This window comes from Culicoides brevitarsis, chromosome 2, assembly GCF_036172545.1.
Source record: "Culicoides brevitarsis isolate CSIRO-B50_1 chromosome 2, AGI_CSIRO_Cbre_v1, whole genome shotgun sequence".
Taxonomy (NCBI): Eukaryota; Metazoa; Arthropoda; class Insecta; order Diptera; family Ceratopogonidae; genus Culicoides; species Culicoides brevitarsis.
In genome coordinates, this window is record NC_087086.1 from 5,433,561 (window position 1) to 5,448,702 (window position 15,142).

General features: G+C 30.5%; 3 protein-coding genes across 3 annotated transcripts; 1 reads left to right on the top strand and 2 right to left on the bottom strand.

The window, feature by feature from the left end:
• Positions 1–56: 56 nt before the first annotated feature.
• Positions 57–4,841, bottom strand: LOC134832729 (uncharacterized). Its single transcript, XM_063846857.1, has 19 exons — positions 4,824–4,841; positions 3,940–4,094; positions 3,722–3,880; positions 3,231–3,404; positions 2,929–3,108; positions 2,694–2,873; positions 2,242–2,421; positions 2,092–2,181; positions 1,871–1,975; positions 1,708–1,812; positions 1,551–1,649; positions 1,389–1,493; positions 1,227–1,331; positions 1,061–1,168; positions 904–1,002; positions 741–845; positions 584–682; positions 430–525; positions 57–171 (listed from the first exon to the last, which is right to left on the bottom strand). The coding sequence occupies exons 1-19, from the start codon at positions 4,839–4,841 to the stop codon at positions 57–59; spliced, it is 2,277 nt and encodes a 758-aa protein (XP_063702927.1).
• A 2,254-nt stretch (positions 4,842–7,095) lies between these two features.
• On the top strand, positions 7,096–9,862 carry LOC134832732 (uncharacterized). Its single transcript, XM_063846862.1, has 6 exons — positions 7,096–7,276; positions 7,872–8,093; positions 8,151–8,792; positions 8,846–8,956; positions 9,010–9,791; positions 9,833–9,862. Exons 1-6 carry the CDS (start codon positions 7,096–7,098, stop codon positions 9,860–9,862), a joined length of 1,968 nt encoding a protein of 655 aa, XP_063702932.1.
• Positions 9,863–11,290: 1,428 nt separating this feature from the next.
• Positions 11,291–15,116, bottom strand: LOC134830543 (beta-hexosaminidase subunit beta-like). The gene is made up of 9 exons (XM_063844057.1): positions 14,977–15,116; positions 14,635–14,867; positions 13,178–13,257; positions 12,893–13,112; positions 12,721–12,836; positions 12,525–12,662; positions 11,865–12,461; positions 11,600–11,796; positions 11,291–11,543 (listed from the first exon to the last, which is right to left on the bottom strand). Exons 2-9 carry the CDS (start codon positions 14,744–14,746, stop codon positions 11,384–11,386), a joined length of 1,620 nt encoding a protein of 539 aa, XP_063700127.1. The 5' UTR covers positions 14,747–14,867; positions 14,977–15,116; the 3' UTR covers positions 11,291–11,383.
• Positions 15,117–15,142: the final 26 nt, after the last annotated feature.

Sequence of the window (15,142 nt, forward strand, 5' to 3'; positions counted from 1 at the left end):
CGCAGAAGATCTCAATGAAAAACAGGTATCGTGTGAAGGTTTTTCAGCTTATTTCCTTAAAAGTTAAATGGAATATCGGGAACGGGATATTCGTATCCGTCTTTTGTCAAAGTTGCAGATTTAGCAACAGGTTTGGGCGTTGTTGGCTTGGGCGTGGTGGGTTTTGGGGTACTGAAAAAAAAATTAATTTTGAGAAATTTGATAAAAGGTAGGCTAATGCAATTATGAAAAATGTCTCACTTTTTTATAAAAATTTTTCTAAAATTACAAAAATCTCTTAATGATTTTTATCTTTTAAGCAGGATGTAAAAAAAATAATTTTAAATTTTGTGAAATTTTATCATTTGAAATTTTGAAAGATTAGATTAAAAGTGAAATATTTTTGCTTATCGGATTAGCCTTTTAATATGGAGAATGATAAGTTCTTACGTTGTTTCTTTAGGAGGGAGATAAGTAGAAACTGGTTTAGGAATATCAACCTTTCTTACTGCTGGAGAAGGAGGAACGGGCTTTTTAGTTGTAGGTCTAAAAACAACCAAAAGTCAGTTATTGATTCGAGAGTATATCTTTAAATTTTTCTTACTTTGGTGTTTCGACTTTAGGAGGTAAATATGTAGGCTTTGGTTTTTCAACATCTTTTCTAACAGCTGGAGGAGGAGCAGGCCTTTTAGTTGTTACGGGTCTAAAATTGACCAAGGTTTAGATTTTCTTTTTCTCAAGAGATTCGAAATATTTCTTACTTTGTTGGTTCAACTTTTTTAGGAGGGAGATAAGTAGAAACTGGTTTAGGAATATCAACCTTTCTTACTGCTGGAGAAGGAGGAACGGGCTTTTTAGTTGTAGGTCTAAAAACAACCAAATGTTAGTTATTGATTCGAGAGTATATCTTTAAATTTTTCTTACTTTGGTGTTTCGACTTTAGGAGGTAAATATGTAGGCTTTGGTTTTTCTACATTTTTTCTAACAGCTGGAGGAGGAGCAGGCCTTTTAGTTGTTACGGGTCTAAAATTGACCAAAGTTTAGATTTTCTTTTTCTCAAGAGATTCGAAATATTTCTTACTTAGTTGGTTCAGCCTTTTTAGGGGGCAAATATGTAGGTTCAGGCTTTTTAACCTCAGTTTTTCTTACAGCGGGAGAAGGAGGAGGAACGGGCTTTTTAGTTGTAGGTCTAAAAACAACCATAAGTCAGTTATTGATTCGAGAGTATATCTTTAAAATGTTCTTACTTTGGGGTCTCAACTTTAGGAGGTAAATATGTAGGCTTTGGTTTTTCAACCTCAGTTTTTCGTACAACTGCAGGAGGAGGAGCTGGCTTTTTAGTTGTTACGGGTCTAAAAGAGACCAAAAATCAATTTATGTAACTTTGTGATACATTAAACGTTTCTTACTTTGTTGGTTCAACTTTTTTAGGAGGGAGATAAGTAGAAACTGGTTTAGAAACATCAACCTTTCTTACTGCTGGAGTAGGAGGAACGGGCTTTTTAGTTGTAGGTCTAAAACAACCAAAAGTCAGTTATTTATTTGATAGTATGCCTTAAAATTGTTCTTACTTTGGGGTCTCAACTTTAGGAGGTAAATATGTAGGCTTTGGTTTTTCAACAGCTTTTCTAACAGCTGGAGGAGGAGCAGGTCTTTTAGTTGTTACGGGTCTAAAAGAGACCAAAAATAAGATTTTCTTTTTCTCAAGAGATTCGAATTGATTCTTACTTTGTTGGTTCAACTTTTTTAGGAGGGAGATAAGTAGAAACTGGTTTAGAAACATCAACTTTTCTTACTGCTGGAGAAGGAGGAACGGGCTTTTTAGTTGTAGGTCTAAAAACAACCAAAAGTCAGTTATTGATTCGAGAGTATATCTTGAATTTGTTCTTACTTTGGAGTCTCTACTTTAGGAGGTAAATATGTAGGCTTTGGTTTTTCAACCTCAGTTTTTCTTACAACTGCAGGGGGAGGAGCAGGCTTCTTTGTTGTTACAGGTCTTTAAGTTATAAGTGATAATTGATAGTTAAGCATAAGAAACAACGTAAACAAATATTGGTATGAAATTTAAGAATATTGAAATATCGGAAGTATATAAATAATTGAAACACTTACGCGGCAGTTGTTGGAGGAAGATATGTGCTTTCAATCTTCTTTGGAGTTGGTTTAGGCGTAGTTGTCGTTGCTTTTGTTGTTACAGGGGGACTGTAAGTAAATATATTCTTATTAGATAAAATACTTATTGAAAGCTTTTATAAAACTTACATGTAAGTTGGAACAGGAGCCTTTGGCGTTGGTTTTGGAATATTCAAGCGAACCTCTGGGACTGGATAATCATAACCTTCCTTCTTGTCTTCTTTAACCTTTGGCGGCGGAGGAGGATTAGCTCTTGTTACAGGGACAGGCTTCTTTGTAGTTGTTGTAGCTTTTGTAGTTACAGGAGGACTGAAAATTTGAATGTTTAATTTGAAAAAAATTATAAATGTTAAAAAAGTTTAATCTTCATAAATCTTTTAAAGCTTAGGTTAAAACAACACTTGAAATAATTTAAATTAAAAAATTAGGTTAGTAAAATCCTTACAAATTCTGAAGAAAAGCAATTTTTTAACTTTTAACATTTCGTAATGATTGAAAGTATATTATGAAATAGAAAACGATTTCGATTTTTGTATCGACCTAATATGAAATAAGTAAACAGAAATATATCATAAACTTACATGTAAGTAGGGACAGGGGCTTTTGGAGTTGGTTTTGGAACATCTAAACGAACAGCTGGGACTGGATAATCATAACCTTCCTTCTTGTCTTCTTTAACCTTTGGCGGAGGAGGAACATTAGCTCTTGTTACAGGGACAGGCTTCTTTGTAGTTGTTGTAGCTTTTGTAGTTACAGGAGGACTGAAAATTTGAATATTAAATTGAAAATTCTCAATTGACTTTTTTTTTAAATTACATGTAAGTTGGAACAGGAGCTTTTGGAGTCGGTTTTGGAATATCCAAACGAGTAGCGGGAACGGGATAGTCATAACCTTCTTTTTCTTCTTTAACCTTTGGCGGCGGAGGAGGAGGATTAGATCTTGGTACAGGAGTAGGCTTCTTTGTTGTCGTCGTAGCTTTTGTCGTTACAGGGGGACTGAAAATGAGATTGTTAAAGTTGAAAATTTTTAATTATTTTTTTTTTCTTAAAATTACATGTAAGTTGGAACAGGAGCTTTTGGCGTTGGTTAAAAAACCAAAAATAAACCATAAACTTACATGTAAGTTGGAACAGGAGCTTTTGGCGTTGGAATATCCAAACGAACAGCAGGGACAGGATAATCATAACCTTCCTTTTCTTCTTTAACCTTTGGCGGCGGAGGAGGAGGATTAGATCTTGGTACAGGAGTAGGCTTCTTTGTTGTCGTCGTAGCTTTTGTCGTTACAGGGGGACTAAAAATGTTATTGTTGAATATAAAAAAAATGTTAAATATTAAAAAAAATAAATAAATATAAAAAAATTTTCATAAATCATTTTACAAGGTTAAAAGAACAGTTGAAATTTTTTCGATTACTTTATTGAGAAATTTGGAAAATAAATATTAAATGTCGATTATTAAAAATTTTCAAAAAAAATATGTAAATTCTAAAAAAATTTACTTTTTTCTAATATTTCCAAATTTTTTGAAGGATCATAAAATCGAAAACATTTTTGATATTTGTATCGGCCTAATACGAAATAAAAAACCAAAACTAAATCATAAACTTACATGTAAGTTGGAACAGGAGCTTTTGGCGTTGGTTTTGGAATATTCAAGCGAACCTCTGGGACTGGATAATCATAACCTTCTTTTACTTCTTTAACCTTTGGCGGGGGAGGAGGAGGAGGAACGGGCTTCTTTGTTGTTGTTGTCGTCTGTACAGGAGGACTAAAAATTTTACAAAATGTAAGTAGCCAAATTCCAAGAATTATTTTTCACAAAATTACATATAAGTTGGGACAGGTGCTTTTGGAGCGGGCTTTGGAATATCCAAACGAGTAGCGGGAACGGGATAGTCATATCCTTTTCCGATAATGTGACTCACATCAGCATTCGTTGATAGAATCGCTGCTAAAATGCAGCTACTTATTACTAACCATTTCTGAATTAAAATATGGAAAAATCATAAATTAATTTTTTTTTCACTTAAGATTTTTTTTAAATTAAAATTTTTTAATTTTTATCAGCCTTGAGATCTGATCACTATCACAATAATTTTTTAAAAGTTTTTTTTTGAATATTGATTTTTTATTCATTTATTATATTTTTTTGCAGTCTTTCAAACAAATATTCCATATATATTATTATCCAATATAAATTAATTCCTTTTTATCCATTTTTAATCAAAGACTTATAATCCATTTTTGGCACTAAGTTTCTTTTATTCGAGCACCCACTCACCATTTTTTCGGTTTTTATTCCTTTTTTATTTTCTCGAAATTCAACCGTTCAGTTTAAGATCCGAGACTATAACTGAAAGATATTCTATCCTTTGCTCTACTTTATATAGTGTCATCAATTTTCTACCAAAATCTGGTTTCAACTCTTATTTTCAACACCTGTTTGAAAACTAACAGTTTTGCGCGCATATTCAAAATTAGATGAGTTTTTATGGCGAGAACAAGAATTTTTTATCGTCATTTTCTAAAAAAAAAACTTGTGTTGGAAGATTGAGGAAAAGAATTCGAGACTATGATTGAAAGTCATCCATGACATGTCTCATTTCCTTAATTGTTCGATCGAACAAATATCAACGTTTAATAGAGCAAATACTCAACAGAATGTGTTTAGACACACCTTTGACAAATTCAAATCAGTTTGAAACAGTTACCATTGTAAGCTCAGACATTCTGGCACACGTGTTATTATTACTTTAAGTCGATATTGATTTCTCACATTTGATCTTTTGAGATCTTCTCAAGATCTTCTTCATTAACGGACTTAATACTAAAAGGGCATTAGCACTAAAAAAGCTTCAAAGTCATAAGGAAGGAATTCGTATCAATTACCAACAAAAAAAGATGTTAAAAACGACCTTCTATATCTGTTTTAGATTTATTACATAATTTGGCAGAAGTTGTCACGCATCACACACATTAAAAAAAATGTAAATAAATCAAATGAAATCTTATACATTCTATTCGACTATCGAAAACAAGTCTTTACTCCTACGATTGTGTGTGACATCTTCTTATCGTTATTTAATAATACTATTGAGTATCATGCGTCAAAACTAGATCATCTTCTACTTAATATTCAGAATACTTTCGGATATTTTATTGCTATTTTTATTTTCAGAGCTTTTTTTATGTTTATTGATTGCCTAAAATAAATTTTGGCTCTGAGATTTTTATTATTTGGTTTTGTCAAAACGCGCTGTTCTCACAATAAAAAGAAAACTTTTGAGAATCATCGAAGGATTTATAGCTTTCTTATCACTTTTCAGGCATTTTTTATTTTAATAAGAACAAACTAGATTTTGACTTAATAGATTTTTAATTAAAACTTATAAAAAATAAACTTGTCTTTGGTGCAGAGTTCATTCTCATAAGTTGAACTGTTAAGAATTCTACTTTTACTTGATAATATCTTGATTTTTAATATTTTTTTTTATTTTTAGGTTGACAACTGCAAAGCTATATAATACAAAAACTGCAACAGACAGATGAAACTTTAGATATCAAAAATCTGAATTTTACTAATTGAAAGAACAAATAAGATGAAACTTAAGACGATGAACTGAGTCAACTGAACGAAGAACTGTATTATAAAAACTATCGGATAACAAATCAGGAAGTCCAATTTTCAATTCATATCAGAAGACAGAAGCGATAAGAAATTTACATAATTACCCTAAATAGAAAAATTCAATGGTTAAAGGAAAGAATAAGTAGGCGTTGAAAGGAATATAGTTAAATTTTTTCAGCTAATGAAAATTTAATTTAAAAAATAAATTTAAGCACTTTTAATAAGTTATTAACTCCATTCTAAATTCAAAAACAAAGCTAAACATTTTGTCTAACGAATTTATTAAAATGAGCCTACAAAGAACACCTATTAAAATGCAGCTGAGAAATCGCAACAAAATGACGGAAAAATATTCTGGAAGATGACATAATTGAAATTAATGATGGAAATTCAAACAAAGGAGATGATACCTTCATGGAAGAATTGCTTAGAATTTCCGGAACTTTCGAGGAAAAAGAAAATTGCAAAATTTTTTCAATTTGCGAAATGAAAAAAAAACTATTGATGACGTTTAACTCAAAGTTGAATAAAAAGAATGAATGTAATGTGTTCACAAAGACATTTCATCTTAAGACGATCACTTTTAGCATCTCCTGTTAATTTTCTTCTCAGAGTAACGCCCAGACATGAAATTGAAAACCTTTCTCAAATCCTAATTTTTTTTCCTCAAAATCCTACCTGTGTAAAAAAACATCTACATCCGAAAATTCTTCGAAAATGTACAAAATTCCAAATACCATCATTTAATTTTTGAATTTTTTATTCAAATTTGATTTTTTATTATTTTAAAAATGTTTATTTTTTGTGATAAAAAACTAGATCATGTCTGATATACTTTCGATTTCGAACAAAACACAATTCAGCGGTGTGTTTCGCATTCTTCATTCCTCATCTTCTTCTTCTTCGTTTGTTTTATGTTCTGTCTAACTTTTAGAAATATATCAAAGAGATCCAGTTTTTGACTCATTTCGACTTGGAATAAATAATTTCTTGTGTCAAATGCTCGATAAGTTATGGCTTTTTAGAGACGAATATTAAGCGAGCTAACAGCCGTAAAGGTGAGGCAAGACAAAAAACCAATAATTCTAATGGAATTAATCCGAGCAAATCAGTTTGATCGTTAAAACTCCATTAAATACGCGGAAGAATTGATTGACGATACTTAGCTAAAATTGCAGATTGACCACCCCTGTTTCCTTCCCAAAGCAAAAAATAATTTGATAATAACTTCGAACTAATCATTCTTTATCTCTGTCAGATATGGCTTTAAACACTTTTTTTGCTGATTAAATCGAAATGCGAGACCACCGCAGTATCATTGTGTCATTCAATAGAGCTGTGCAAACAAAAGAACGATGAATAAAATTATCTTTGTCGCAACGTTTCTCCTACACTTTTGCGACATCTTTTCACTCCAATGTTACAAGTGTCGATCGGACAATGACCCAGGATGTGCCATTGCTGACATAGAACACATTCCGTCATGGAGCTATGAGAAATGTGATGAGACTGTGCAATCTTGTGCGAGTTGGATAGGTAAACGATTTTTCTCGAAACTTAAAATTTCACAAAGGAACTAAAAATTCTTTTTAAAAAATTTCAATTTGACGGATAAGCTTATGAAAAAAATGTCAAAAGTATCAGTTAATTTGTTTATATTGTTTTGCAAAAATACTGATAGAATTATTTTAAAAAAAAATATATGTATAATGAAAAGTATGAAATAAAATAAATTAAATATTAAAAAAATATTTTTGAAAAAATAAAAAAAAAATTAAATTAAATTTTAATTTAATTTAAATTTAAATTTAAAAAAAAATTTTTTAAATAATTAAGTAAAATAATTTAATAAAAACTTTTAAAAAATATTTTTAAAAAATATAAAAAAAAATTATAAATAAAAAAAAATAAAAAAAAAATAATTATAAAAAATAAAAAATGTGTTTAAATTTAATTTTTTTTAATTAATTTTTTTTTTTAATTTTTGAAATTAAATTTTTTAATTTAATTTTTTTTTAATTTTTGAAATTTAATTTTTTTAAAAATTTTTTAATTTTTTAAAAAAAAAATTAAAAAAAAAATATTAAAATTTAAAATAATTAACAAATAAAATAATTAATTTTTTTTATAGATGAAGAAATAACTTTCAGAGGTTGCAAGCCCGAAAATCCTGAAATAACAGAAATCCTTGAATGTCAAAGTGACTTTTGTAATTTTGAGTTATTCCCATCCGATCGTAAGCATTGTTATCAATGTGAGGGCAGAAGATGTGTGAGAATTCGCGAAGAAGAACATAAATTAATTCCTTGCGTAAATTACGACAAAAACGATCAATGTTACACGATGGTCATAAGTAAGTAAAAAATTCCAAAATTTTTCAAAAATTTTAAATTTCAAAAATTTTTTTTAGATAAAACTTTAACATATCGCGGATGCTTATCAGACAAAAACTCCCCCGGAATCGACTTTTGCCTCAAAAATTCAACATTTTCCGAATTTTGTGTTCATAGCTCGATAAACAATCAACCATCTTACGACGATACTTTTGCCTGTGTTCAATGCGACAAATCGGAGCCTGGATCATGGTACGTTCCCTTTTTGTGTTACGAGAATCAAGAAGCAAAAAAATGTGAAGCTACCTTGCTTGGGCGTGAGCCAGATAAATGTTTTACGATTGTCGGGCCCGAATCAATCGAACGTGGATGCCTGAAAAAAGACAAAAACATCGAAAAATGTGACGCTGCGAAGGAAAATTGTCACATTTGTACGACTTTCAACTGCAATTCTAAAATTTATCGCGGATTGGAATGCCAAAAATGCGATTCTCGCTTAGATTCTGAGTGTGACGGCACAAAAAAGGAATATGTGTATTGCATAAGTGACTCTCAGGAGGAAAATCTTGCATGTGTGTTGCAAGAAAATGAAATTAATGGAGAGAAAAATGCAGTTCGAGGGTGTTTACATACAATTAAAAACGAAAATTTGAAGGAAAAATGCACGAAAAACGATAAAAATTGTAAAATTTGTCAAACAAGGAAATGTAACGACAAATGTAGGTGAGTTTTATACCAAAAAATTAATTTTTTTAATGATTTTTTGTTTTAGTGACTTATCAGAAGTGCATTGAATGCGATTCGACTGACGAACCAAACTGCGCAACGCTTGAAAATGTCGATAAATTACCTTCTGTTACATGTGACGAGTACTTGGATCAATGTAAATAATTTTTTTAAATATTTTTTTCACATTTTAATTAAATTTTCTTTTAGGTTTCTCCAAAATCGGCGGAAAATCGAATTTTGGAACACAACGAGGATGTCTTTCTCAATTAAACGTCTCTCGTGATGATGATTTTTTAACAATTTGTGATCCAAACAACTGCAATATCTCGCCCGTGCCCCGTTCTCGTGTCAAATGTTTCCAATGTGACGAGAAAAATGATGAAAGATGTGCCTTTTCCAACAATAATTTGCCTCCGTTGCATTATTGCAGAAATTATCGAGGCAATAAAGAGGAATGTTACACAAAAATGGATCAAATGACGAAAAAAATATCACGTGGATGCATGTCAGATGCTAATTCCCCATCATGCGATGATAAATTTTGTCAAAAATGTTCCTTCGAAGGATGTAATCGAGCACCAAAACACACGAAACCTCAATTATTTTGCATTAAATGCACGGGAGACGCGAAAAATATCAAGGACGAGTGTGTTTGGGGTCATAATTCGACAAAAGCTGAGCAATGTGTCAAACAAATCGAGTTTGGAGAGACGGAAAATTGTTTCACTTCAGTTTCTAACGAAGGAATTGTGACACGAGGATGTCTTTTAGACACTTTAGATGAGCCATGCAACGATTTTTCATGCAAAAAATGTGATTTTTCGGGATGTAATCGAGAAAATGTCATTAAACAACGTTGTATTGTTTGTGATTCGTACTCCGATGAGAAATGTATCCTCGGAAAAGGACTCGAAACGGAAGAATGCCCAAAGGAAATTCAAACTTTCGATGAAAGATACTGCTATACACTTCGAGATGGCAATTCTACCGTTCATAGAGGCTGTTTTTCCGATCTCCGTGAATATTTTAGGAACAAATGCTTGAATGGGACCCTTTGTGAGTTGTGTGACACTCCCGGATGCAATGATAAGTTACCTCCAAACTCATCTACGATGCTAAAAATTTCATTTTTTGTTATAATTTCAACTTTTTTACTAAATTTTAACTCATAAAATTCAATTTTGACTCATTTTAGGTCGTTTTCATCACAGCTATATCGATGTTGTAACAAGATTTTTGTCCATTTCCATGATCAATGTCGAATTTAAGGGTTGCGCCGCCACTCAGCATGGATATGAACATGGTTTTTCTGTTCGAAATATTAATCGCACGTTCTCCATTCACACATTTCGAGCCCTAAAAATAATTTTTTTCAACAAAAATCGAATTTTCTTATGAAATTTCACTTACCTCCGGTGAAGGGCACGAATGCGCAAACCCAAAAGTCTTCAAAATTGTCGAAAGATCCGAACTATTGTCCGAACACAAGTCAACGGTCTTCTTCACGACAACTCTTCCATTTTTTGAGAGCTGAAATTTGACTTCTGCCGCCTCAAAAGTGTCCCATTCGACACAAGCGTATGAACGAATGCGACAATCTGCAGACAGAATTACGTTCGCCGTTTGATTTATTCGCAAAACTTGATCTTCTTGCTCGATGCCTTTGCAGGATTTGATTGAAAGGAGCTTTAATGAGTATCCTTCCTGAAAAAAAAAAAAAAAAACAAAATTTTTTAACAAAAAATTAATTTTTAAATTAAAATTTTTATTTTTTTAAGCACGAAAAATTCTTAAAATTAAAAATTTTATATTTTTTGGCAAAAAAAAATTTTTAAACTAAAAATTTTAATTTTTTTGATACAAAAAAATATTTAATTAAAATTTTTAATTTTTGGGGCACAAAAAAAAATTTTTAAAATGCAAATTTTTAATTTTTTAAGCACGAAAAATTCTTAAAATTAAAAATTTTAATTTTTTTAACACAAAACTAAAAATATTAATTTTATTTTATTTTATTTTTTTTTTTTTTTTTTTTTTGATATAAAATAAAATTAAAATTTTTAATTAAAATTAATCAAAAATTTAATTAAATTCATTAAAATTAAATTAAATTAATTTAATTAAAATTTTTAATTTTTAACCACAAAAAAAATTTAAAAATGCAAAATTTTTGACACAAAAAATTTTTAAAATTCAATATTTTAATTTTTTTTTTGTCAAAAAAAATATAATTCAACTCACACAAAGATTTTCATCTCCAATTACTGAACAAAAAACCCCCAAAAGGACCAAATTCAAGAAAAATATTTTTCTAACAAGTGCCATTTTCGTACTGAGAGTTCAACAAAAGCTCCATCGTGCTTTTTATTGCATTTTTAAGTCAAATTATATAACGCGACAATGTTTTGACGAACATCACATAAAAATGTGTGCCCGAAATTTGAATGAAATACACGAAAAACGGCTTTCGTGCGGTAAAATTCAAACGTAAAAGCTAAAAAAAAATCTTTATTCGTTACAAATTAACTAAAAAAATAAGAAAATGCTTCCATTGAAATACAAAAATTAAGTAAATTGCTCTTTAAGCGCAAAATCCGGGACCATTTGGAGGTTGAGCGGGAATGCCTCGTACATTGAGACGACAATAATGCTCTTCCAAGCGACGAGCAGCATCTTCAATATCTTTTACGCTCTGTTGGGACCACAATTTTTCAGCTGCTGCTGATACGCGAGGGAAAATTCTACAAAAAAGATCGAAAAATTACTAAAAATTTTAATTTTTCAAGGAAAAATTTACCTTTGAAGGATGTTTCCGTTGTCAACGACTTCTGCCCACATACAAGCCTCGCCTCCAAGGACTAAATCTTTCTGTTCGGCATTGCCTGAGAAGTCATGCGGATCACAAGTGTAGTATTTGCGCCAATCTCCGCCCGTGGATAGATGATCCAAGTACCAACATGACGATAATAACGCTGGATGCCCATCTTTCGTTACCTAAAAAATATTTTTTTTGTCAAATTTGAACAGTTGTTTCGTGAATTTTTCATTTTTTTGCGACTTACGCTGTATAACAAGCGGAAACGATCTCCAGTCCAAATGTGAACGGCTGTTTTTTGCGGTAAACTCACGCGATTCACGTAAACTTCCTGCCAAACGATCGAATTGGCGCCCAATTGATCGACATTATCGATAATTCGTTGGATGAAAATTTCCTCTAATTTCTCGTAGTTGCGAATGTCGTTTTGTTTCATGTATTCCGTGATGTTGGAATTGCTTTGCCAGCACTCGAAACCAACTTCGTCGCCGCCCAAATGGATATATTTGTCGGGAAAGAGTTCCGTAACTTCTTTAAATAATTCTTGGAGGAACACGTAAACTTCTTCGTTGATGGGATTCATGGGACCAAGTTTTCCTTTGTACTGTCCTTCGCACTCGGTGAGCAATTCGGGATGAGAAACGCCCCATGAACGAGTATGCCCGGGTGTATCGAACTCCGCAAGGACACGAATTCCCCGAATTCGGGCGTATTCGATGACATTTTCGATGTCGTTCACGGAATAAACCATTCGGCGCGTGAAAGCGCCTTGAGCACTCAATTCGGGGAAACGACGACTCTCGTATGGGAAACTATGATCATCAACAATATGCCAATGAAATACCTAAAAAAATTTTTTTTGTGAAAAATTCTGAAAAAAATGTAAAAAAAATTATGAAATTCTTACGTTTAATTTGTTGTAAGCCATTCCATCGAGAATTTTTAAAAGGACATCGACGTTAATAAAGTGTCGCGATGTGTCGACAAGCAATCCACGCCACGAGAAACGAGGTTCGTCGTTAATTACGGTGTGATTTACACGTAACTAAAATCAAAAATTAATTAAAATTTAATTTTTTTAAATAAAAATGGAGAAAAATTACGGAAGTTCCTTCGCCTGAATAAACGGTAAGTTGTGAAAATGACTCCAAACCACGTAGAACGCCCCACACAGACTTTGCATCGAGAGAAGCACTTCCATTAGTGACAGTTAGGACATCTGAAACAACAAATTCAATTAATTTCAGATTGAAAATTGAAAAAAATTGAACTTACATGACTCATCCATGCCTTGATACGGCTTATCCTCACACTCGGTGGTCAATTTGACGTTAAATTCGACTAAATTTCCCGAAAATAACGGATCTAAACGTACTTTTGAGCGTCTTCGGGGCTGTGAACGTCTATTTCTTCTGCCATTGTTTAAGATTTGGACCAAAATTTGCGTGTAGCGTTCAAATGCGAGATCCAAAATATCACAAGTTTTTTCAGTTGCCTGAAAATAATTTAAAAAAAAATAATTTTTTTAGATTTTTTGCAAGAAAATTAGAGTTAAATTACTTTAAAATGAAAGTTTGTGGGTGTAAATGTGGAAAAAGTCTCCTCAGTCTGTTGTTTCTTTGGTTTAGGCCAAATTTCACCTGAAATGACAAAAAATAAGTGTTTTTGATTATAAATTTGACACTTCCTATAAATTTTTAAATTATTTTTACGTCAATTCTTATCTGTAATTACATTTAAGGTTGTTTGGGTCGAGAGTCGGATTTAATTTCGTACTGTTTGTGAATCACCATTGCAGAGTAAACAAAAAAAAGATTCTCATAAAATGTGATTTTTTTTTTATTTTTTATGTTTTTTGTTTATTTCAAAAAAAAAAACTTTTATTATTTTTTGAAAAAAATTACCAGAAATATTTTTTTTTATTGAATTAAGTTGTTTTTGACTTTTAAAGATAAAAAGTAAATAAAATTTAAAAAAATTAAAAAAATAAAAATTAAAAAAAAAATTTAAAAAAAAAAAAAAAAAAAAAAAAAAATTAAAATTAAAAAAAAATTATTTTTGCCTTTTAAAATTGATTTTGACAAAAAATGAGCGATTTTACGACAAAAATTTATTTTTTTTAATTTTTTATACTTCAAAAGTGAATTTTTAATTCATTTTAAAAATAATTGGAATGACATTTTTTTTTTTGGATTTTTAAATGTGAAGTTCATTTGAAAAGATAATTTTACAAAAAAATATTCCAAAATTTATAAATTTTATATTTTTTTTTTTAAATTTGAGGCTTAAGAATTTTTTTTTAAAAATTATTTTAATTAAATATTTAATTTTATTATTAAATTTTAATTAATTTTTTTTTATTTATAATTTTGATTTAATTAATTAAATTTTTATTTAATTTTTTGAATAATTTCTCAAAATAAAATTTTTGAACAAGTTTGAACCTTAAAGAGCATAAAACGAAATTTTTTAGTCTCTTGTATGTTTAAAAAATTTTTAACTAAAAATAAAAAAAATGTTCAACTTTCTCGTAAAATGGTAGTTCTCAAAATAATTCTTTAAAGAATTGAATTTTTGAGAATACAATTTTCGGTAAAAATTCTTTTAAAAATTAAAACTTAATTTTTTTTTTCAAAATTTTTCAACAAAATTGCAATTTTTGATAAAAAGTTTCTTAAAGAATTCAATTTTTGTTCGATTTTTGTACCAAATTTTCGTAAAATTGCATCTTTCGAAAAAAAAATTAAAATTTTGTCTCATTTTCTCGCAAAATCGCGAATTTTCTTCAAGACTCTTCACGAAAAAAAAAATTCATCAAGATCTCATCAAATCTATCTTAAGTAACTGATAAGATGACATTAATTCCGAACAAACAAACGGATTATGTCAATTCAATTCTTTCCTAATCTACGTGGATCTTGTTTTTGTTTTCAATTATTATCATCTTTTATCAATTGATGTTCAATTTTTTTTTATCAATTGCTCGACACGACGCAACTTGGCAACGCATTTCTTACCGCTTGTAGCAATAACCACTGGTCCGGGATCAACGATGTACGCTGAGCATTCGGCAACAAAGACGATGGCGAGACACAAATAGACCAGAACATCAAAACCTTTCTTCTTCATGTCTCTTTTTTGTTGTTGTCTGTCGTTACACAGCTGAAATTGAGCTACGTTTGATTTTGTTGATTCAGCTTTTTTTTTGCTTTGTTCTCGCCGAGCGATGTTTTTCTTCGAAAGTGTGTTGCTGTAACAAAGCAAAAAAAAATTACAAATGGTGAGTAAAAAAAGGTCATTAAATCATAACAAAAGCAAAGTTACGGCAATATTTCACTATTTTCACCGTAAAAACTGACCTAAATCGCTTTTTTCGATGATAACGCTGCGTTGACGATTGATTGTCGCGACGATAGGAACTTTATTTCTTGATATTTTTGTTTTAATTCTGAAGAAGTTTTTTTTAAATATTTTTTATAAGGGAATCGACTGTCCCGTACAAGAGTTCACCGAATACTACAAGCT